We start from the raw sequence: 25,958 nt of genomic DNA on the forward strand, positions 1-25,958 counted from the left end.
TTTTTCGGTTTCAGGTGGTCGGCGTTATAATTAAGATGTTCGAGAGTTTCGTTACAATGGCAGAAAACGTTCTTGTACCAATTAGCGGGAAATGTCTCTATTCATTGTCAGAACTAGGAACTGGACAAGGAAAGTGTGGGATCTAAACCTTAATATAAATGTTTGAGGTATAGAAGCGTATGATGACATGCTATTGTTAGAAGAAAAGATCGCTAAAAGAAACAGAAAATCAGACTTTGCTTCAACTTTGCAAATCCTTAAATTTGCATTAGTGTTAGGTCAGGTGGACCATATTGGTCCACTCCATCCAGTACCTCCCCCCCCCCCAAAGTGTCAAAAATTTGAATAAATATAGGTCTTATAAAACATAACCTAAGAGTCCGATTGCCGTGATGGAATATATTGGCCCACTCCTTCTGGTACATCCCAAACAAAGGGTCAAACTTTTGAATATCCATTAAGCTCGTAAAACACGAAATAAGCATCCGGTTCTCTTCATATTTCACACATTCCATTAACGCAAGATCTACTGTGAAGATGGGATATATCGGTCTACCTCTCCTGGTATCTCTCACACAAAGGGTAAAATTTTTGAATTTTCATTAATCTCATAAAACCCGAAATTATCAAATTAGCTTGATTTTTTTGATTCAATTAAAACTTACCATGTGTAGTGTTTTGTTTATTAAGTAGTTTAAAACTATGTATTCATTGTCATTCGAAAATAAGCCGCATGATCGCCTGTCTAAATTTGGACAGACTCAGTGAGATTAAGAGCATAGGCAAATAAAGATATAGACATAGGACCCCATTTCGACGCCCACTCTTATTTTTTCAAACATGAGTAAACGCTCCTATATAAAGCAACGAGTAAGTCTCGTGAAGTGAAATCTCGTGTCGAACGTATTCTTACTTTTTGAGCTCTCCCACTCGCAAGTTTGTTTAATTCGCAATTAAAAAACGGACAAATTTGATCTCTGCAACTAACATATTAAAGAGTAACGTAAATAAATTGCCTTCTACATAACCTGTTGGTTGAAAATTATTCCTTGAAAAATTACAAAGTAAAAACTCTTATTATTTTTATTACCATGTAACCAGCAACGCCAAAGGTTGCGAGTTTGAGACGCAGTGTTGTCGTTTATTTTTTCTCGAATTCTGCTCTTTTAGGCAAAGACCTAAAATGGTAAAGACTAGACAAAATGCATTTTGAGCAAATGGTTTGTGTCTACAATACATAGAGTAACAGCTCATGGCAGAGACATGTTAATATAAAAACCACAGTTACAGAAACGAATAACCAATAAAAATTAGAAAAATCCAAAATTTTGGTTTCGAAATTTTATTCCATAGATCTTTCCAAAAATTTGCATATTGCTTTAGCGGTTTAAATCAGTTAACATTGGTGACTATGTAGTTATGATATCGTAACAACAGAGGTATTTTCACAGGGTTGCCATGTTTTGACTCTGTCTTGTCCTATCTTTACACTTCTATGTCTTTGTTTTAGGCAACAATGTTGCACTGGGTCAATATTACAGGAATTGTCATACATGTGTCATGAAATATTCAAGAAAAAAGTGGTTATTTAAAAATGGGTTTAAATGGAACATTCATGAAACCTAAATTTAGGTTAACGAAATGGCGGCGAATGGCGCTTTTTTAATAATAATTTAGCATGATTGCCAGCCTCCGATTAGTCGATAACTTCGCCATTTTACCATAGACCAGATAATATGCATTATACAAAGGAACATTCTCTTATACTATATTCGAAAAATATTGATTTGGCAGATGTCACTTAAGCCATTTATAGGAGTTCACGCATCTTTCGTTCACCTGTTTTACCATTAAAAACGTTCGAAAACACATTCCAACAAAATTGTCTATGTTCTCGCCATATCTTTAATTGAAAGTTAGCTCTACCAAAAGGCCCTTTTCGGTTGAGATTATATCAAATTTTCCATTTGAACTTGCTTTACAAATGATAGACAATAAAACAATTCTAAGAATACACCTGTACGAGCGAATCGTCGGGCATATCATGTTTATATCAGATACCCAAGTAGTAGTGCTGTGTGCAGCTGAGATGGCTCAGCCATAATGTACAAAACATATTTACGTTTGGTCTTGATTAACGGTTTCTTGGCCAATTCGCCACTTAATATTGATAAAACTCTTCGGAGCGAATGGGACCAAGGTATGACCATTATTTATGCTAAAACTTATTTATGTCAGAAACGATTGATACTATCGAACTCAGGCGAAAGCAAATCTATGAATGTATAAATCAATCACAACCTGGACAGTGGAACACATGAGTTTTTAATATTTTCAAAGAATTTTAAATTTAATAGAACTATGAAAATACCATGGGTATTTGTAAATATGAATTTGCTATCCGCTATTTCATTGCCAGAAGTTCAATGGACAAAAACTGTTGGACATACATATTCATACTAAATTATTCCTGTTTGCATATTAATATTAATTTATTGGGTATAGCTTGAAACTAATTAATTACCTAAAATACACAGCAATATTAGGTATTATATTCGTGCATGGAATATGTCCCACAGCATTGAAACGATATACAATTACCACAGGTAATTGCTTGATTTGAAGTTATGATCCCAAAATACCAAATTCTAGCACATTTGATGGAGTCTTCCCTTCACTCTTTTGTTTGTGTGGGAGCACTCTCGAGTAATTTGTTGGAGAAAGCATTATATTGTTCTTAGAGGGGAAAATATATTTCTTATTCACACATACGTTTTTCTTAACGAGTGTTCGACAAGAGTAGAATCTGCTCGATCTTGAACGAATTTTGCTCCCACCCAAAATATACTCACAACTATTTGAGCGACATCGAAAAATTTAGTTTATTCTTCCTCTCGAATTCGAGTGCTTTTTACTCGTTGTACTAATTCGACCACGATCGAGTAAACCTACAATCAATACATTTTGTCCTTCATTTATCATAGAACGAAGGTCAAACTATATGAAAACTTAGCATTTCCCGAAGCTTAAAGAAAGTTAATGACTTCTCACTATTTGGAAGTCAAAATGACAAATATGTCGCAAATCGACCCCATTTATTTTTCTATAAAATTATTTTTGCTTGGCTATAATAATATTTTTTTTACCTCCACCATACATAGTATGGAGAGTATATTAAGTTCGTCAGTTCGTCATCGAAAGTATACATATATATTCTCGGTCCGTCTGTTGTAATCACGCTAGAGTCAAAATGAATAAAGATAGGAAGCTAAAATTTTGTACAGATCAGTCTTTTGTCTGCAGACAGGTCAATTTCGAAGATGGGCTATATCGGTCCACGATATCGTATAGCCGGTACCCTCCGATATTCGGTATTGTGGTGATTGTAGCCAAATTTTTCAATTAAATTGACCTTGCGTGTACTTTACCCCCTGGTAGAGTATTGTCTAGAGATCCACAATATCGTATATCTTCCATATAACGCTACCTCTCTATATTCGTTATTTTGATGATTTTAGCTACATTTTTCAATGGAATTGTCCAAACATCCACACTAGAGTTCTTTCTAAGCACTTTTCCCCCTGGAAGAGAAATGTCTATATAGGTCCTCGATATCATATAGCTCACATACAACGGTATCCCCCGATATTTGGGGATATTATTCGCCGAAGTATGCAGGCCCACGTCTCAGTATAGCCTCCATATAATAGTACCTCCCAATATTTGGCATTTTGATGATTTTAGCGACACTATTCACCGGAGTTGTCTTAAATTTTGTATTTAGAGTTCGTAATGGGAACTACAGTATTTGGCAGAAAATTGTCTATACAGGTCCAGGTCTTCGTATATGCCCAATATATCGGTACTTCCCAATATTCGGTATTTTAACGATTAGGTACAATATGTATAATCTCCGACATGGTTTGACATTTCGTATTTGAAGTTCCTAATAGGTACTTCAGTATGTGACAGAAGTACCTATTAGGAAATTAAAACAGGTACTACCGGTTTTTTTAAGTTTCTTATTTTAATTGTATTGGTTATTTGTATTGGCTTATGACAAAAGTTGCCTATGCAGGTCCACGTCTTCGTGTAGATCCCAGTATAACGGCTATATTCAGTATTTTTAAGATTTTAACAGAATTTTTAACGGATTTTATTTATTTTTTGAAAGTTTCCAAATTAGTACCAACGGTTGGAGGATATTAAGAGTTCGGGCGGCCGAACTTCTTCTTTTTTACGTGTTTTTTTTTAGAAACTTCTCAAATTTATGGGAAGAAATGTCATATTTTTATTATATGCCAATACCACGGTTTAAAACTCATTTTGAGAGAACTACAATACACAGGGAGTATAAGAACGGAAACCTAGTAAATATAACAAAATTATGTAGCAATCCTTAAAAATCAAAAAATGTATTACTCGTCCGAATCTGTATAGTCAAAAGATGCAGAAGAAAACGCAACATTTGCTTGTGTTCTCTTAAAATTAGCTGTGAGTACTACTATTTTTTGGATTAAAGAACTATTTACAAGTAAAAAGTTGTAAAAATAGCAAAAATTTTTACAGTGAGATAGGTCTGAAAAATTACTTTCCAGACATATTACTCTTCAATTATTAACATTCTATGAGTAATATATCATTTTTAATTCTCAATTTTAAAATTTGTAATTTATTTTCTGATTTTACAAACATTTCGCTCATGGAGTTATGAAATTTAAAGTTTTTCATATTTGCTTAAGTTTTTTTTTAAATGCAATAATCAGGCGTGCAATTATCAGACGTCCATATTCTTAAACTACCCAACATACATTGAAAATAATAATGTGAATGAAAGTTCATAAATATAATACCGACCGAATATTTCCTTCAGCGGATCCAATTTAGCTTATTTTGGTTTATTTCAGTGATTTTCCTTTCTGTGTACTATCTAAATAATTGATAAGCGTTTGATTTTATGGCTACCGGTATTGATTCGTTGGTATCGAATTTCAATTCATATTATCGATGTGCTACTGTTTAATCTCAAACTCACTGACACTATCTAGTATTTGTATACGCATGTATTTATATTGATTCCTTGTTGTTCTTGGTTAAATTTGGTTTCGCTGATAAGAGTTACGACTGTTAAATATTAGCCCACGTCCATAAATTCAGTGGCGAGAACTACTCCACGATTCGATAAACATTTATCGTAATCGTAGTGAAATGTTTTGTTGGACGTGTCAGCTCGTTTTTAATTGGTCGAATTGAGGCAGTAAGCTACGGAATGGGCGTGTTTACCGAAACATCTCCATTAATGGCGATTCGATAAATTTATAATGTGGAATTTTGAGGAGGAGTTGGGTATAGTTGGCTGAAACAAGATATGGATTATTGCTTATTTATGATTGAAATTTTTATTTATTAGAATAAAAATAGTAGGATTGTGACAAAATTATTTCAAATTTAGGAATTATAAAAAAATATAGAAATTTTAATTATATTATAATTAATTATATTAATATTATATAAAAGAAGTTCCGAAATAATATTTTCTCTCCAAACAAAGTAATCGTGTGGTTCCAAAAAAAAAATAATAATAATAATAGGAGTTTTTATACCCTACAACACTATGTGTTGGGGGTATTATAAGTTTGATTGGGCCAAAAATTATGTAACACCTCGAAATATTGATTTCCCACATAGGAAAGTATATATGGATCTTCCTAGCTCGCCGAGGTGAGTCGATCTAGCTATGTATGTCCGTCCGTCCGTCTGTCCGTCTGTCCATGTTAATTTGTAATCACGCTACAGGTCGCAATTATGGCCCGATCCCTACGAAATTTTGCACGAAGGTGGGGTTAAGGTCAGAATAGAAGCCTATTTCTTTTGGAGATGATCGCCAAATGTTTAGGGGTTGAAATGGACCAAATACTGAAAAAATGTCGGATTTTGCAGTAGCTATACAGGTCGCAATTATAGACCAATCGACGCGGAATTTCGCATGTAGCTAGAGTTAAGGGCGGGGAAGAACCCTACCAATTTGGGTGGTCATCGGATAATATTTAGCGGGTAAAATAGACCATATCTTTTGTGTTGAAAAAATTCAAAATTTTTCATTAAACCGCGAATATTTTAAATCCCGGTGAAATCACAAAGCCATGACAAGGTTACTTCTGATCTTTACATTGATGTTAACATCCAAGAAATCAGATATATAGCAAAATATGTGCGATATATATGTTTATCAAAGAAGATATGCTTGAAAAATCTCTTATATGTCGAGAACGGCTGAACTGATTTCGACAGTTCTCATTATTTTAGAATGGCCTCTTGGCAGGAAAGAAAAAACGTCTAAAAAAATCGCATAAAAATATCACTCTAAAGATGAAAATATTGATTTTGTAAAATGTTCTCATATTTTTTCAATTTTGTCATATTTTTGGCATATTTTCATTTTGAATTAAACATTTGGTAATATTTCTACAGCTAACAAAACTAAGTATTTAGGATATCAGGATACCATATACAGATCGCATTTATAGGCCAATCCTTACGAAATTCTGCATGGGGATAAGATGAGGGTCTGAATACTCTTTTTGGAGATGATCGCCATATATTTAGCGGTTGAAATGGACCAACAAAACTGAAAAATTGTCAGCAGGTCGTAATTATCGCCCGATCCTCAGGCACATTTGAATGGGGGTTACCGGACATTGCAAAAGCCAAGCAGTTTTGGATGGTCATCCAAAAATATTCAATGTGTGAAATAGTTTGCCAACTTTTGTAGACAAAATACGAAAATGTCCATTACAGTGACTTCTTGGAGAATTCACAAATACAGGAAAGACGCACTTCTGACTATTTCGTAACGCTGATTTCGTTGAAGAATATAGTCAAATATCTGTATTTCATATAGATGCGTTTCAGTCAAAAACCAATAATAAATGTTAATCTTTTGCCACTTCTGAGAGATTATAGGTCTTTGGGAAATATTGGTTCCAGATCTAGGAAGACCATTTACGTGCAACATCTACCAATAAATTGGAAATGAGCAAATTAGTTTAAGTTGCTATTATTCGAAAATTAGAGAACGAAACCTGATGGTTTTCTTTTATTATTTGTCACAATACCTTATGGAATTCTTTCGAGTATCTCGCCTATATAAACAGTATCGTTTATTATAGTGTTGTAGGGTATTCAACGGTCGGCCCCGCTCGACTGTAGCCTTTGCTTACTTGTTAGTATTAATTTCCCTTTTCACCCAATTTTAAATTGTACTAGTTTAACATCCCTCCTCTTTTGCAGAGAAAATTAAATTAATTAAAATGATAAATCTAAATTGCTTCAAATATGCTATATTTTAATGATGAAGGTCCTCAGAGGATGTTAGTCCTGGCTACAAACAAACTTACTCTGCTTCTATATGTATGTATTTGTTGTTTCGGCATTTAAAACTCTTCAGCCACAAATTCCAAATTCCACAATTGATTCTAGTTGGGCTATATAATATAGCCACTTACGGTTTGACATAAGCTAGATATATCGGGTTTATCTGATATGTCGGTTTCGTGGGTACAATAACTGTGATATATGTTTAAAGTAGTCCTAAAATTTTTAAATATTTAATATTTTTTACCTTAAACTGCAATAGACCGAGACCAGCATTGAAACGAGATCTACGAGATCGTTGTTAACACAACAAATCTCCTTCACATCTGATATACGTCCGCATCGTACTCTTTTTATCTCTCTCATTAACATGTTATGAGAGTTGTGTCTCTCTGTTTTCTTTGCAAAATGTCCACTTTAGTTCAGCATACGTACCACGGTAGAAGAATACAGGTTTGAAAACATTGATATGTCAAAAGTTTTAATTTTCTTTTTTTTTTTTCAAAAAAAAAGTCGATTTTTATATGTTTTTTATGCAAGCCACAAACGAAGCAACTGGTTGCATAACTTGGAGAGGTTGTATTCAAGATTGTATCGTTTGTGTCCCGGTTGTACGAAATTGTGTCTAGGTTGTACAAAAAATCAAAATTTCTTGATATTTGGATTGTTGTACCAACCGATTGTATTGTTTGTGAGCATGTCACATACAATTTCAATTTGTGTTTATTTTCAAAGAGGCAACACCATTGTTTCGCACATCAAAACAATACGAAATCCAATCAAATGTGTGATTTCAATGAAAATATAAAAAAATAAATGTATATATAAAACGGAATTTCAAAAATTAATAATAAATAAAGTAAATTACGCACGAAATTATTTCCGGTGCCATCTTAACTCAAATGAACTCTTCGAAAAGTGAAGTTGTACAAAGAGGTTGTACACAAAGTTGTATCGTTTGTGGCCGAAGCATACAAACTTGACAATCCTCCAGGTTGTACCAACGGTTGTATCGTGTGTGGCTTGCATTATACGACATCAATTGGAGGTTATTTTGATAAGCGGTTTTCAACAATTTTTAAAAATTTGAATAATCTTTCATTCAAAAGTTTTAATTCCAAAATTGGTTAGACAGTTTATTGTCCCGGCAGCTGTGTCGATGCGACTACCTGTATTCTTGTACGTACTTACTTCCTTGCCACTTACCTTTGGTACGTTAACCCGTATGCTTGTTGTTATTATAATTTGTCGTCTTTGTTTTTTTTTTTTTATTGATTCGAAACTAATTCTATTTGAATTGGCGAATAAAACTCTGGCGATTAACGATTAAAAATCAAATTTTAACCTACTAATCATACAAAAAAATATTATGTTCTAGATTGGATTTGTAGTACGAAAAAAAATGTATACACATCGCATGTATGTATGTTTGTATCATTGTAAACATGGCAAGGGTCAATATTTTGAACCGTATCGAATTAAAAATATTTGCTCCAATTTCAAATGGATTCTTTTTTTCTTTTAAATTTGTATCATAGTCAGTCTCTCGGCATGTACCAATAATGTATGTTTGTATCTGTGCTGTGCGGCAAGTCCGCTATCTGCTGAAACATTTCTTCTGATTGTGATTACTACAACTCACATTCGAGATACTCATTCACTGGCGGCGATAATCGATGGACAATAATGCGAGACCGTTCCACGGTGGCGCTGGTGGTGATGATGTTCATGCGACGAGATTTATCACGATTTCATTGAACTTTAGACAAAGTTTATCGTGAATGAAAAAATCCCAAGAAATATAAATGAAAGATGAAGTAAAGAGATTTTCGGGGGGTTGGGATTATTTCATTATATATTATTTTGAATATTATTTTCTGTTTAAATTCATTTATGGTCTCTTTTAATGTCCACAGATAACATTCACACTGAGCTGATCTTGCTGTCAAGTATGCGTGCGTGTGTGTGTGTTATCAAAATATATTTCAATTTAATCGATTTTTATGTAAATATGTAAACCACATTTGTTTATTAGTGGAAAATAAATGCCAATGATATCTGAATGCTGATAAATCTTTAACATTTGATTCATATGACCCATGAGATTAAAGTTTATCTGTTGTAATTTAACGATATTAATCCTTTATCTTTAGATATGTTTAATGTTTGCAGTGAAGATATACAAAATACTCGTACTTTTTTGTTCTTATAATAAAATTTTGGTTCAAATATCAATTTGCGTCAATTCATCACCGTATGTATCCGTTTGGTCGTTGGGTAACCTCAAGGATTTCTAAGATTGAAAATTTCCTAGCTTAATCTGGAGTGAAAAAATTGAAGCAAATTAAAACAACAAGGAATCTGTGAAGAATCGTGACGTCTCTATTCGTCTCGATCGTTTTCTCGTCGTATCTATCTATCCGGTCGCTCATTCGTATGTTCATCTATGCACTTATCTGTAACTGAGTGAACGGCTCTGATTGGTCCATACGGTCCCTTTAACTGGCTATCTATCTATCGGGCAGACGTGTCGAATTAAAAAAATACAAAAAATGAAAAAATAAATGTGTGATTATTGAGAACAAGTGATAATATTGTTTTTAAGTAGATGTGTTCTGATGCTGTTTTTCCGCTGTAGTCTGTAGTCCGCCTTTAAGTTGTTTTTTAAGATTTTATTATAAACAAGTACAGTTCGGTGGATCTGTTCGTATGTGTTTATGTGTATTTTTTGTTGTTATATTGTCTCTTATCGTAAATAATTTTATGTATTGATTTAGTATTTGTACTCGTTATTACTTTACTTCGAAGCGATAACATCTTATAGGAATATGACTGACCTCTTTCTCGTTGCTGTACGACGCTGAGCTGATGATCTACGGCGTCAATCACGTTGTGATCTCCTCTAACTAGAATACAAAATCTAAAGTGTGTAACATCAACGTACATCCACACGTTTTTCTATCAAATTTAGAAACAAAAAACAAGTGCCTGGTATCATCGTTGCCAAGTGATTGCCTTGGAATTAAGTCGGAGGGTTAGGATAACTGTATTCCAGTAGAATTTAGGACCTTTTCGACGGAATATTGAAGTATGCCCAATAATTAGTGCTTGTTATTATTGGGCATTTTTATTTTGTATATCATTATTTAAAAAGAAATTTTAAAAAATATTTTTGATTTTATTCTGCGCTCGAAGATTTCTTCACTCTTCCTACTGTTTAAATATATTAAAAAAGTGTTCAGCTATGATCTTGATCTGAATCGGACAAAATATACTGACCAAAAAAAAAAATCCGTGAAACACGTGCCATTTTACAATACGTGTTCCTAATATTTTTTTTAGCTGAATCATATTCATTCATTCATAAGTCTCACGAGGGAAGACATTAAATGTAAAATAGAATCAGTAAAGAAAGCATTTAAGTCGGACGAGGCCGACTTTATGATATCCTTCACCACTTGCATCGTTAGTAGAGCCTCACATATCAAATAAACGTTTTGCATGGGGAATTTGTGAGAATTAAATCATACCAAATATGATTGTAGTTATAATTAAAGTCTAAAGGAACTAATATATATAAAAGGAATATTCTTCTCTTAATCGTTTTCTACTTAATTTGTCTGTACATTTGTGCCTTTTAGTTCGGGCTTGTATTGTAGATATTGTATTGTAGATATATATGGGAGTTATATCCAAATTTGAACCAATCTCGATAAAATTTCGAAAAGACATTTCTGAGCAGTATTTGATACATTTCCCTGAATATCATTACTACTATATGAGAGTTGTAGTTACATCTGAACTGATTTTCACCAAATTTGACATACTTTTTTCTAGATTCAATTTGGTCGTAGGTGCCACATGGCCGTTAGATTCTGTACATTTATAATGTATAAGACATTCAAATTAAATTTGGTTCCAATTCCAAAGGAAATCAAAAAAATAATGTAAATTTATTCAAATAACATATCCTAATCACAAATTATGTTCGAAAAAAGAATATGATTATATTGTAGAATTAATAAAAATACGTTGAAAAATACTTTTAAAAATCATAGACTGCAGTACCCATTAGGAACTTCAAGTACGAAATTTGAGACATTTGCGCTGAATAATGTCGTTTAAATCATCAAAATACCGAATATTTTTTATAATATTACTAAACGTCGCACACCAACATCTAAATACAGTATCTTTATGTTTTCTCATTCAACAAGAAATCCTCAAATAATTATACTAAGGATTTATAGAGATGTTTATGCGAGATCGTTCTTAGTTAGAATTGCACGGAATTGGAATCTATTACCCTATGAACTGAGGATATTTTCCCACTCCAATTTTTTTTAGTAAGAAAATTTTGATTCTTTTTACTTCTTTTGTAGTTTTCTTTTTTAAATAGCCATGTTTCTGCTTTTCTGACTTTTGGTGAAATGATCTTCATAATGGTTGCATTGCATTACAACTATTTGAGTTATTGTTTGCTTGGACGCTATATTTTTCTTGTTTTATTATATTATTATGGCTGGGGAGCCAATGAAGAGAAATTATTTTATAGTTTTCATTTTTTCCTATTATAAGTATTAAATACTCAGGTTTTGCTAGCAATGATTTTATGGTCTTAGAGGCCCTGTATTACACAAATGAGTTTGAAGAAATAAATAAATATAAAGAGGTACCGTTATATGGGGGCTATACCAAAAGTCCTGCAGAACAAACACACATCTGAGTAAAATTTTATCAACCTACATCAATTTGTTCGGAAGCTAGAACGATTTCCACAAAGAGACAGACGGACGGTCTTTGTTAAATCGAAATAGAATTTTATGCTGATCAAAAATATATATTCTTTGTGGGGTCTAAAATGTTTATTTCGGCGTTACAAACGGAATGACAAACTAAATATACCCTCCATACTATGGTGGAGGGTATAAAAATAAACCATGACATTTTACTTTTTTATCTATTACTTTTTACAATTACTATAAGACTATATTCCTTATTACAGTTATTCTCAAAGATGTCTCCTACACAATCATGTGCGAACTTTTGGAATTTATGTACCAAGGCGTTGTCAATGTCAAACACACGGAACTTCAAGCATTCATGAAAATTGGCCAATTATTACAAATAAAAGGCTTAGCTACCAACAACTCGTCTCCACCGGCTGGTCCGTCGTTATCGGAAAAATCAAACTCAAATCACAATACTACAGAGGAAAAGGAACCATCACAGGTTTCCAGATCAACGCCGAAATCTGCTGCCTCGCCCAATCACAACGACTCGACTACCAGTAACACAGAAAAACCATCACAAACAACACCAGCACCAACAACAAGCTCAAATACCCCACAAAGAGTGCAGTCGCCTGATATTTCTATGTCCTCCCCTGCCTCGCCTTCGCTAAATATATCCAGTGTCACTCAGAAACAAGTCGAAAATAATTTACATCACAATTTCCATTTAACCACTGCTGGCAATTCAGGACTCAAACGTCATTTATCCGACTACAATTCGGACTCATTATCTATATATTCCAGGAACAAGAATCGTCGGACAACAATGCCGACGGATCAGAGCAGCGATAACAATGAAGGATCCGATGTTGGTGGTGGCAGCAGCATGGATCAAATGAATGCCGAAGATTTTTTTATGCCTCATATGTCAATGGTGGAGGGCCGTTACGATTTGAACAGTGTGAAAAGAGACAGTTCCGAACATCACCTCAATGCAAATAGTCCCAGTGCCGCGGCAGCCGCTGCGGCCGCAGCATCATTGCGCAACTCATTTAACCCCGCAGCATTTGGGCTGGACTATTCATTCTATAAGAACAGCAATAGCGGATCGGCCTCGACAATTGCCCAAGAATTCCCCAATGAATTGAATATATCCAGTGGTGATTACAGTAAAGGATTTGCCAATCACATGGATATACCGCCAAGTAAGTTGATGAAGAAGATTTCTTATTTCACTTCTGTATGTGTTTTGGTTTTCATTTTTTACATTAGTTTTGTTGTGTTTTGTTGTAGTGTAATTCCGTCTTTGGTAATGGTGTCGGGGTTGAAAATAATTTGGGCTACATAATTTGGGACTTTCACTAACACATTTCGCATCATAAAATATCCATCGTTGCATTTATACGTTACTAACATTCTAAATTAACATTGCATTAGGCAACGTGTTTAACTAGATCTCTGCCATTCCACACAGAAAATAACAAAACATAATGATATGGCGTATACTATTGCTAAACCTATGCATATGATAAAGTCTATATGTCGAATTTTTATAGATTTAGATATAAAATAGTTTGATAAAGGTTTTTATGACTTGAGTGTAGGTAGTACTCACTCATTGGTGGTAACAGCATCGAAATAATTTCTTAGAATTCAAATTTGTAATAAAAATATATAAGAATTATTTTTAATTCATTTTAGTTTGTACTTACTCCAGTACCTGTAAGAATCTACTAGTTTTACAATTTTCTTCGATATCGTAAAGGGAAAACTGGTTATCATAAAAAATTTTACATTCTAAAGTTCTGGAACAGACCAATTGTTAGCGTTATGCTAAAAACACGTTCTGTTTTTAAATTTTTATTTTTCAAAAATATCTTTATTTTTAATTTTCAGTAAAAGCTTGAATGTGTAGATTATATGAAGTTATAGTAAAAAATGTGACCACTGACTGTAATTTGGTGTCACACTTGATTCGTTACAGAAGAATTCGACATTATACATTATTTATATTCACCCAACCACAAGTGCATAAATATGTACATATCCATATTCAAACCTGTACAGCAATTACTGCACTTTCCAATTGCACAAAATGGCTGCACACAATTTGTATATATACATTTGTAATGAACATAGAATTAGTTGCTTTATTCTGGACACTTGTTCACAGTTTTTATTTTAATTTTGTAAATAACAACAATAAAAACTTCAATAATGTTTAACTTGAAAAAAAAAAAAAAACAAAAAAATATTTTAAATAAAACATCTCCAAACTCTCGTTTCGCTCCTTTACCCGTTCACACACAGATTGTCCCAATGTGGTGATGTTAAGTTCAACATCTTTGCTTCACGGAAATTGTGTTTTTAATCGCAATAACACCGTGGCCACACAACAGGGCATGAAAACCTATTGGTTATGCAAATCATATCGAATTAGTATGTGCCGAGCCCGTTGTATTACACATCAAGGAAAAATTATATCCGCCACAGGAGTCCATAATCATACTCCACATATGAGAGGAAATAACGCCGGTGGTGCAGGTGGTCCCCCCATGAACGATGTCAACATGGGCCCTACTAATAGTAATAACATGAGTGGTGGTAGTGGACCTAGCGGGAGATTCGCCCAAAATATACCAGGACCAAGTGCAAATATATTTCCAACCAATTACCATGGATCACATCATGGTCATCCTATGTCACCGTCAACGCCACCGCCTATGCAGCATACAACATTCACCGCAAATGAAGCCAATGCAATAGCTCCCACTAGTTCCCACCATTTTGTACAAATGACACCAAACCTGGGACAGCATCAGCTATCAAGTTTACATCCACCGGCACCGCACCCACAATCATCCAATAATAATAGTACAACGATAATGCATCCCCAGCCACACGGTAGCTACGACATTACCTCACCATCTTCGGGAGAACACAGTCGAAATGCAAATCCACAAGTTTACGATACTAGTAGTAAATCTCAGAAAGGTTTTCTAAATGATGATCACATATCTGTACAAAATGCTGCAGAGCTTTCGCCTTCACATCATATGAAGGAAGAAGGTGATCGTCAGCAAAACGATAAATCATCAACAGATCATCACCACCCACAGCAGCAACAGCAGCAACCACAACCCCATCATAAGCAGCAACATGAGCCAGTGCAAGTAATTGACTCCATAACGATATCACCAGGCGGAAATGGTCACAACTTTAAAATGGAGCCCTTATAAATAACCATCACAGACGAAATCATTCAACAGATGCAACCAATGCATAGCGAACTGCAAATAGTTTATACATAAATATTACTTAGTTATGGCCCACAGAATAGCTTATTTCAAATTATATCTTGTTGGCATCGTCTATAGAATATATGTATTATCTAAATAATTGAATGTGTATTCAGTTCTAATATACATATGTATGTATTAATTTTAAAGAAATATTTCTGTTTACATTTTATTCCTTAAATAATATTAATAAATATAATTGCAATTTTGTAGGACACAAACCAATATAGAAAAGGAATCTATAATTTAGTAAGTTGTAAATCATTTGGATTTTCTTTTGGTATATTCTAGAAGTTTTCAAACTCTTCCTTTGGCGAATACCATACGCTTTATAACAACGATGAGAATTATTTTTAATTTTAAACTTTTTTTAAACAATATTATGCATGGAACTATTTAACTTGGGGGCGATATTAACCACGATCCTTAAAAATGTGAGGTATATGAATATTAATTGAGAAATTTATTAAACAGAACGGACTTACAATACACTTTTCGTTGTAAATATTCTCATCTATTATATTACAAACCTTGGCCAGTTATTGGTTAATGTTTTACTTAATGCGATTTGAATATTGAGAGATTAAACGACAATTGATTTAAAGCCATGTTTAGTGTAAGGGTTTCACATTAAATCTTTTAGGATAAAGACAAAAAACAACATTCAACGGATATCTTATTCAAAATAACCTCCTATCCTCATGTAACATCTGTCTAATAAGCTAATGCATTGTCGTTAACAGTTTTAGTCCACCACCCTCATAATTTATGACTAGGAAAGATTTTGTTCCCAGTAACCAACTGGTGAATTTTATATCACTTAGCTATATATCCCTCACACAAAACGCTTTAACACTTCGAAAAAATGTCTCCCTTTTTATCAATCATCACCACGAAGTTTTGTCTGAAGATCGGTTTTTGACCACTAAGCGCCTATACTTTTGACCCGATTTCCTAGTATTACTAACAAAATATATATGACTGTTGGGCCTATATGACATTTATATTAGCCTAAATTGTTAATTTAAAAAATTGTTTTGCAAGATCCAAATTTGAATTCAATTAGGGCTGATACTTTCCGGAATATTATGATATATTAAAATGGTTATAAACTCTAAATGTTCCAGTATTATTTTGAATTCCAAAAAAAAAAAAAAAAACTAGAGAACGAAGATTTCCTGGAGAAGTGTAAGGAGAAGAATAATATGCATGTATGCGATGCTCTTGATGATAAACGGTAGAGTGCTCCAAAGATACTGATTGTTTTGTACATCGATTTATGTCAAAACGAGCCGAATAGATTATTAATCGCATACCTGTTTATTTTAATTTAAATTCATATCTTTCTGAACATAAATGCAAAAGATCTAATAAATCTATATTCTGTGTCACAAAGAGATTTCTAATGGAATATATAAGATTGGTGGGTAAGTATACACAAAATTATAATTATTTTATTACATAAACAAATTGAAAAAAATACATTGGGACATTATTGATATTGCATTAATTACTTAAATTTTAACATTGTGGTGTTTTCATATGGGATCATTTTTAATGCATGATTGTTCTACAAAATCTGAAACATTCTATCATAAGAACAAATTATCATCATCATCTTAAAGGGTATTGCACATCATGCTTCATACGTTTCATTCAGCTTACTCTGGTAAACATTCAAAACATTCTTAAACAAATGCTCAAATTCACAATATTGATAAAACAACAACTTCAACTTTATATTTAGTTGGTCCCGGTGAGCATTGGTTCCAGGGCAAATTAGAATTTATGCTAAGTCAACGCGGCAAACCTCTACTCGTCCACGATGGCCACACATTCGGCATCCAATATGTGCGCAAAGACAAGAAGTACTGGCAATGCAATTTGTCGCGGAAATTCAATTGCAAGGCACGTGTCACTACAACCGACACCGGTGAAATAATTGTAACCAACAATGAACACTGTCACACAGAGATTCGCCAACATCTACGTAAAGACTATCAGCGCAACAAGGTCATGATGAATGCTCTCATTAATTTAAGTACAAATCGTTTGGCGGTGGAAAATCTTAGACGACACAATGTGAATAGCATTGCCAGTAATCTTAGTAACTTGGTGGCTGCTAGTGCAGGTTCACCCCTAGCACTCCAATCACACATGGACGCTGCGAATGTCATGGCAGGAACACTCTTAGATTTGGGCAAGAGATCGATATCTTTAGACAATGAGGACCATATGAAAATGAACCACCATCATCAGCAACAACAGCAGCAGCATCAAGATCAGCAGTTAACCCAAGTCAATCAAGAAAACAGAGCTATGCATAATTTGGAAGAAGGGTCATCGTTACATGACGAACAACCACTCGATTGTGGTATACGATCATCAGATCGTGAACGTTTTGAAAGGGAGGTCAGGAGTTATAAGCAAGATCCGTCATCAGAAGCTTATAATAGCACTCAAACGCATCATTCAACGACACCAAACAGTGGCAGCAACAACAACAACAGTCATGAGAATTCTGAATGGGCATGTAAGAATGAAGCAGAAATCCAATAGAGATTCGGCAAAGGAATACAGAATTGTTTTGTAGCATCGCAAGATGAATTATAGATAATAGATAATTACATATATTTGTTCTATTTACTAAACTGTTTTCCAGGTTTTGATATAGAAAATCATTAAAAAAAATGAAGGGGGCTCCTTAACATTTCAAATTAATTGTTATTGGAGATCCAAACGTTGAAGCAGCAATTTTTTATTTTTAAAATAGGCCAATAAATAAAATGTTAAATTGTAATAACACTTAAAAGAATATTTATCCATAGATCTTGTTCGATTTAGCTTTAAGTATTCTTTACTACATTCAAATACTCCACATTCGTTACAAATATGTTTAATGTAATTCTATGTCCAAAGAAACTTCCAAAGAATTTTATTAATTATAAATAAGTATACAAAACAAGTTAATATATCTAGCTAGGAAGAATATTATAGATTTTTTTATCGTTTAGTTTATTAGTTTTCGTTATATGTTATTATTTAGTGCAAATTTAAGAATTTTTTTATTGACTATAGATTTTTAATGTTAATTAAAAGACAATTTATTAAATAAATTTTTAATTTTTTATTTTGGGGTAATTTATGTGTGTGTACAGGTTTTCTTATTTTTTTCCATGACAGTATGGTCGGTTGGTGAGTACAAAATTCTTAACTTTAAATATTAATAACTCGACTTAGTTTCTGTATGCGATTCAACAAGAGATCACCCTGCTTTATGGTGGCCTGATATTGCCAGTTTTTGCTATCTGGGCGATTTGTTTCAACAATGCCTCCCACACGATCTACTTTGGCATGTAGCCGTCCGGCAGCTATGAATCGTGAAAGCTCTTGATCGATATAGTCCACACTTACTCCAAATGCTTCCGCCATGTATTGAAGAGTCAAGGAGCGATACGACTCCAGCAGTTGCGTGTAGGCTAAAATGCGCATTTCACGCACATAGAAACGATAATGGGGATGTGCAAGGTAATCTTTGCGGAGTACTACTTCCACTTCGGACAAATGCTTGAAGAAATCGGCATAATGACAGTTGTACAATGAAAATAGGTAGTTCTTCACATCAGGCAGACCGTGAAGGACCTCTTGAATTTCAGCACCCTTAATAACTTTATCACGCAATTCGTTTCGTGGTAAAGCTATCATAGCCACATACACAGTGTAACGTACAAAAGTGGGATAATCCATTAGTTCGTAGGAAGTAAAGGTGCTTACGGTATCCAAAAAGAATGTGGCAGCAGCTTTGAAATCTCTTACAGCGACAGAATATATGCCTTGATAAACCTTTAGACGATTGCGCCTATCCCAGTCGCCACCTTCCTCGATTAAATATTTAGCCTTCTCAATATTTCTGGTTATTAGGTCGTGATCCAAATAGAATAGACCTAAGCGAATCAAATGGAACACAATGTCCAAGCGATGGCCCAACGACACGGTCTTTTCATAGGTTTTGCGGAAAGCATACTCTGCTGCAGCTTTGTCTCCAATGCGACACAGGTATTCAGACTTCTTCAAATTGGCTTCACGAACCTCCATTTCACCGAGATTCTTCTCGGCGTCTTCGATGGCCTCGTCAAGCTTCTCCAAATCTTTCGTATTCTGCTCCTTCATTTTGTCCAACAAACCCTTGTCGACCGTCCAACCCAGTTCAGTACAAAGGTGTTCGTAGTATGGTGCCATGTTATCGGCTTTTACGGCTTCCAGTAATTTGTTTTTGAGAGCCGCATCTTGTTTATGTTCCGACAAGGTTAGCAGGAATTTATATTGTGCCAATTCCAAATTTGGATTCTTTTCCAAACCCTGCTCTTCCAAGTTTTCTGCTGGCATGTTGAAATTTGTTTATATTTTTTAGGAAATCCTTCCAAGAATGTCTTTTACTCAGCACTTGTGTAGTATAACGAATCGGTTGAAATCGCAAATCATCAGCCAAGAAGAAGAAGAGCACAAACACAAAGCAACAACAATGCAAAGGCAAATGGTTGCTAATGCGGATCACATGTCGTTATAACCCAACAAGAACAAAGAATTGTCGTACAACCGTTGTTAGAAATTGTGAAAATAAAAAAATCATTTTTTTATAATTATAGCAGCTTGTTAATATAACGTTAGTATATTTGTTTCGCTTTCTCGCTATAAAGTATAACTGCTACGAGTAACTAACTAATATATATGTATGTTTTTGTTCCTCTCATTTCTATCAATTTTACGTACAACCATTCTCAATATTTATTGAGAAGGAAAATCGGCACTTAACCATTAATCGATAGCACTGTTGTAGTCTCACCTCTAGCCATACAGTCAGCACAGAAAATCGAACCAGCGATTTAAAGTTGAAAGTCGACTTACGTGCACCTACATGAAAAAAGGGGAGTGAAAAAGAAATAGAGAATTTCTTTGACGAAATCAGTGAAATCAAATTAAGAATAATTTGCTGTGCTGTAAAAGCCTCGGTTTGCATAATTCATCGGAGGAGGAGAATCGGAACATTTCTTCTATTCTAGATCCGAACAATTTCTCAAAATGATCGGTGGTTTGTTTGTATACAACCACAAAGGTGAAGTGCTCATCAGCCGTGTCTATCGCGATGACATTGGACGTAATGCTGTGGATGCCTTTCGCGTCAATGTAATCCATGCTCGCCAGCAAGTCCGTTCTCCGGTCACCAATATAGCTCGCACCAGTTTTTTCCACATAAAGGTTAGTGAGCTGGCCTAATTATAATAGGTCAGCACTCCACGTCCTAGTTCAATTGACTGGAGGCGTTTGTAGTGATTAAAGGAATTTCTAATCGTTTTTTTTTTCTCTTGTAATTTGATTGTATGCAGCGTGCTAATATTTGGTTGGCTGCTGTGACCAAACAAAATGTCAACGCCGCCATGGTCTTTGAGTTCTTGCTGAAGATCATTGAGGTCATGCAGTCGTACTTTGGCAAAATATCCGAAGAAAACATTAAAAACAACTTTGTCCTAATTTACGAGTTGCTGGATGAAATACTCGATTTTGGCTATCCCCAAAATACCGATTCGGGTACATTGAAAACGTTCATTACCCAGCAGGGCATTAAGTCGGCAACGAAAGAGGAGCAAATGCAAATAACATCTCAAGTAAGTGTTATTGCCTTGTATTCTTGATAACATAAATATGTGTAAGTTATTCTTGGTAAATTATTGTTGCTGATAATGCGGGCGGTGATTCCACTGGTTGCAATACGATTTTTGACATTGGGTAGATGTTTGAAGAATTTATAAAAATGTGCACGAGTAGATTTTAGTCGACTTCAAAGAGAAACGCTAAAGTTGAATTGTGAACATTTTTAAATAATATTGATGCTCGTATAATTTCTGAGCTCTGTACAACACATGACTCATACTTTAAACATTGAATTCATTCAAACTTTGCCGAAATAATTCAATAAATGATGTATTCTTAGATTTATTTAATAAAAACTATGGTAATTTTATTAAACTATTCAAGAATTAAAAGTTTCATCCTTGCTAGAATTAAGAACATAACTTGGTGCAACAATATTTTTATGTCAACATATTATTGTCAATTAGGTATATGCATTCATAAATCCATTAAAAAATCACAAATCTGTTTTCAATTATTTTAAATTTGACTAGATAAATCACAGAAAATATAGAGCTATATATTATTGTTTGAATGGAGCTTTCATGAAATAATTTTACCTTTGTTTGATTTTAAACATTTGGTATATTTGTTCTCTTATGATGTCCTGTTGTTGGAGCAGCATTTTCAGTGTTTTTGTCGAACCGCTATTTTTATTAGTTATTGTTTCAAAGACTAGCGAAAAGTGATGCTTAAAATAAGATTTTTTTTTAAACCGAGACTATATATCCTGAAATTAAGCACTTAAGAACACAATTTGATAGGCACATGTTTGTATTCCAATTAGTTCAACGCGATCTATCTTCAGTCATTTAAAATTTTTTGACTCCTGCATTTTGATTTGTCGAAATAAAACTATAAAAACTTGCCCTTTTTGTCCTACAAATATTAGCCATTTTGCCTTTTATAGAAAAATAAAACATTGTAATCCTTCCATAACTAATCATCAAAAGCAATCAAGTCACGAACTAATACACATTAACAAAATCTCACCAAAAGATTTTATAATGGTTTAAAAACGTCAAATATTAGCGAATAGATATGTAAATGTTCCTCAGTTAAAGTTTGTGAAAAGTCCGTTGGCGTTTTCGTGTCAGTATCATGGCTTAAGGACTGTTTATATGTTTGAATACTTTTGATCTTTTTAAAGCCCTTGACTAGGTTCAAGGTATACATACATACATTGTCAGTAAAAAGTCATTGAATTAAGGCTATTTGTTAAAATTAATGTCTATATTATATCATCTTCTGATCCAACTATTTGTTTAATGCAATCTAATGTCTATCATATAGATTTAAAATACCTATTGTCGCATATTTAACATTTTTCCAAATACTATTCAACTTTTAAGGTTACCGGTCAAATTGGTTGGAGACGAGAAGGTATCAAATACCGACGCAATGAATTGTTTTTGGATGTTTTGGAATATGTTAATTTGCTAATGAGCCCCCAGGGGCAGGTGCTTTCAGCCCATGTTGCTGGCCGAGTTGTTATGAAATCATATTTGTCTGGTAAGTATAATTTTGGAAGCAGCAAGGAGTTCGCAGTAAATTGTTTTAATTGCTCTGCACGCCAACTAAAAATACAATAGCCAAAACTAATAACCCAATTGATTCTTTAAAATAATCAAACCAAGACAATTTCAAAATTACAGCTAACAAAAACATACACAAACGATGGCTTGGTGTCGAAACGCTTTCACGAATACCGATTTAATTTAACAGCAATGTATTCCTCAAAGCGATTCGGCAGCATAGATCCCATTGAAGCAGTAGAACGGCAGCAGCAATAATTTTCGATCTTTAAATTCCATTTTTAGGTATGCCTGAATGCAAATTCGGTATTAATGACAAAATTGTTATGGAATCTAGAGGTCGTGGATTATCTGGTAATTCTGAGGCCGATACTTCTCGCTCAGGCAAACCGGTGGTGGTTATTGACGATTGTCAGTTCCACCAGTGCGTTAAGCTCAGTAAATTTGAAACAGAACATTCGATAAGTTTTATACCGCCGGACGGTGAATTCGAATTGATGCGTTATCGTACAACCAAAGATATTTCGCTGCCATTCCGTGTTATACCTCTTGTGCGTGAAGTTGGACGCACCAAAATGGAAGTGAAGGTGGTATTGAAATCAAATTTCAAGCCATCCTTGTTGGGTCAAAAGATCGAAGTTAAAATACCCACGCCCCTTAACACCTCGGGTGTCCAATTGATTTGCTTAAAGGGTAAAGCCAAATACAAGGCCTCCGAAAATGCCATTGTGTGGAAGATAAAACGCATGGCAGGCATGAAGGAAACCCAATTGTCAGCCGAAATAGAACTCCTCGAAACAGACACGAAAAAGAAGTGGACACGTCCACCCATTTCCATGAACTTCGAAGTACCTTTTGCACCATCTGGTTTTAAAGTGCGCTATTTGAAAGTATTCGAACCAAAACTAAACTATTCCGATCACGATGTTGTGAAATGGGTGCGTTATATCGGTCGCAGTGGATTGTACGAAACACGCTGTTAAACGCCTAGTGTTTTTGCAAAAGAAACAAAAAACTTGATTAGGAATGGCCTCAAAGATCACTCAATTTTTCTTTTTTCAAACAAAAAAATATCGATGGTAATAAATGAGAAAAGGAAAACACTTTACATGAACCCTTATTGTATTTGTATTCCTTCGTGTTGATGCATCGTGCAGGTATTTAATCAATTTGAAAAATTGAATCATGAATAAATATTTGAAAAGTTAAGATTACAAATATATTATTATAATAATTCCAATAAAAATATATACAATATATTCTTTAATCTACTATACACATGTATTCCTACAAACACAAGAAATTTATTTAAAAACAACATACCCTGTATTCATTTAAATGCTTTATGTAATTGTATTAATTTTATATAATCCTTATATAATGTATAGCGTTATCAATGATATACACTTACTTTATTTTTTAATATTTTGTGTATTTTTCTCCTTCTTTTTGAAAAAGTTTACAAACACTTTTGAAGACAAATAATCTCCATTGAAAACAGTTATTGTTAGTTTTAGTCAAATATAAGTTATATTGGTTCTCGGAATATACTCTCAACGTTATAATAATGCAAGTGTTCATATACGATTAAATAGCCATAATTCCAACTGAAGTTAATGAACAATACCATTATAAAAATAAACTTATCATGAAAATGTAAAATGCATGAACCCGAAAAATATATTCCAAAATATTATGTTAAAAAAAATAAACAAGATTAACCAATAAAATATTCTCAAATCCATGACGTGGCATCGATTTAATTTGATATTATTTGTACTACTACACGCCGCCGCAACAGCTTACGATGGGTGGAGATTGTAAAAATTGCCCAACAATTTAAATCTACAATGAAATGTTATAAGTTGCAATTGACATGAGCATTTGTATAATGCACCCAACCAAAATATGAAGCTAGAACGTGTAAATCGTTAATTAGATAAAAATATACAAAGACAAAATAAATATTATAAATAAAGATCACAGTAAACACAGTAGTTATCGAATTTGATTCCATTCCCTTGTCTTCTTCGCTATGATTTGCCAAGGTTAGTTAAAAAGAACTATTTGTAAGTTTAAAATCTACTCGCAAATATTATTTAGTATTGAATTACTGATCGAGAACTTTTATACGAAATGCGTTACTACAGCATCGGTGAAGTTGGATCTAGCTATAACCGTCCATTGGTATGGTTGGCTAGATGGAGATAATGAAGGTTCCACGCGTTTTGGCTCATATTTTCTAAGACTTAAGTTCTGTTCCAGGTCAGCCGTGGTTATTTTAGCTTGATATGAACACCAAACCAGGGCTATCAGTGATGTATTATGATATATTTGTTATTTTTATAAAGATTAAAGATCTGATTGTATGGACATATTATACAGGGTGAGATGAAAAAAAACGGCAATCAACTTAGACTGCTGTCATTTCGAAGCCACTCGTCCGACAGCTGTTAAAATTATTCCAGGACAGCTCATTATATTTTTACAGGTGTACAAAAGCATTTTGATAAGAATTTTCCAGAAAAAATGTTATTCGTGATGGAATTTAAACGTGATAGTGTGATTTCTTTATATTTGGCTGGAAAACAACAAGTGACCATCGTTAGATCACCACAGCATTTAAATCGTTTGTGTCTCGTAACATCGCTCGTTACAGTGATAGTAGCATGCGTAGCCCGGCGTCAAGGAAGTGGACGGAAGAAAATTGCAACATCAGCAGAAGCGACTAGATGAAAACCCGCGTCGCAGTGGCCGAAAAATGGTTCGTAAGCTGACCATATCACAATATTCCATTCGGCAAATATTAAAAAAAGGCTCGGGATAAAACTATTGAAATTCCAAAAGTGCAAGTGCAAAAAAAAAAAAAAAAAAACTCAAAAAAGCTAAAGAAAGTGGTGAACTGCCGAATTTGTTTTTGTCGGATGAGAAATCATTCGTTGTCCAGCAGTTTGTAAACAAACAAAATGATCGTGTTTACTTGCCAAAGAGGTCAACTGGAAATGAGCACCTTCGGTTGGCCACCAAAACAGCCGAATATTATCGCGAAGGGAACTCAGCACCATGGCACTCAGCACGCGCCAAACAAAATTGGTTACAAAATGAGGGTACCAATCCGTTGGACTATTGTGTAGCCGGGAATGAGTCAAAATACCGCAGAGCAACATTCGGGCAGCGTGTGACGGTTTCATAGGCCGTTTGATGGCCATAATTCGTGTCAAAAGTGACCAATTCGAACAAATCTAAACTTATTCTAAAATTTGATGCTATTTCCGACATTTTTTGCTTTCATTCAATAAAATTAAAAAAATGTAAAAATTATGGCGCTT

At 34.0% G+C, this 25,958-nt stretch overlaps 3 protein-coding genes across 4 annotated transcripts in view; 2 read left to right on the plus strand and 1 right to left on the minus strand.

The window, feature by feature from the left end:
• LOC101897636 (broad-complex core protein isoforms 1/2/3/4/5) overlaps positions 1 to 18,372 on the plus strand; it is a 29,780-nt gene extending 11,408 nt beyond the window's left edge. The window contains exons 2-3 of one of the 2 annotated variants that reach the window (XM_005184205.4): positions 12,380 to 13,312; positions 17,154 to 18,372. In XM_005184205.4, the coding sequence (XP_005184262.2) occupies positions 12,380 to 13,312; positions 17,154 to 17,965 (1,745 nt within the window). In that variant the 3' untranslated portion in view covers positions 17,966 to 18,372. Of the gene's footprint in view, positions 1 to 12,379; positions 13,313 to 14,417; positions 15,645 to 17,153 lie in introns of those variants that run through there. The other variant, XM_005184204.4, reaches the window with a different exon arrangement.
• Positions 18,373 to 18,509: 137 nt separating this feature from the next.
• Positions 18,510 to 19,910, minus strand: LOC101897467 (26S proteasome non-ATPase regulatory subunit 6). Its single transcript, XM_005184203.4, has one exon. It carries the CDS (start codon positions 19,790 to 19,792, stop codon positions 18,623 to 18,625), a length of 1,170 nt encoding a protein of 389 aa, XP_005184260.1. The 5' UTR covers positions 19,793 to 19,910; the 3' UTR covers positions 18,510 to 18,622.
• A 370-nt stretch (positions 19,911 to 20,280) lies between these two features.
• On the plus strand, positions 20,281 to 24,626 carry LOC101897295 (AP-2 complex subunit mu). The gene is made up of 4 exons (XM_005184202.4): positions 20,281 to 20,662; positions 20,791 to 21,069; positions 22,447 to 22,606; positions 22,915 to 24,626. The coding sequence occupies exons 1-4, from the start codon at positions 20,486 to 20,488 to the stop codon at positions 23,610 to 23,612; spliced, it is 1,314 nt and encodes a 437-aa protein (XP_005184259.1). The 5' UTR covers positions 20,281 to 20,485; the 3' UTR covers positions 23,613 to 24,626.
• The last annotated feature ends 1,332 nt before the right edge of the window (positions 24,627 to 25,958 follow it).

Source organism: Musca domestica, unplaced genomic scaffold (genome assembly GCF_030504385.1).
Source record: "Musca domestica strain aabys unplaced genomic scaffold, Musca_domestica.polishedcontigs.V.1.1 33, whole genome shotgun sequence".
In the NCBI taxonomy this organism is placed as follows: domain Eukaryota; kingdom Metazoa; phylum Arthropoda; class Insecta; order Diptera; family Muscidae; genus Musca; species Musca domestica.

Coding starts and splice junctions, on each gene's coding strand:
- LOC101897467 (XM_005184203.4), bottom strand. CDS start 19,792: ATGCCAGCAGAAAACTTGGAAGAGCAGGGTTTGGAAAAGAATCCAAAT.
- LOC101897295 (XM_005184202.4), top strand. CDS start 20,486: ATGATCGGTGGTTTGTTTGTATACAACCACAAAGGTGAAGTGCTCATC. Junction 21,070..22,446: donor AAATGCAAATAACATCTCAA/GTAAGTGTTATT, acceptor TCAACTTTTAAG/GTTACCGGTCAAATTGGTTG. Junction 22,607..22,914: donor TATGAAATCATATTTGTCTG/GTAAGTATAATT, acceptor TTCCATTTTTAG/GTATGCCTGAATGCAAATTC.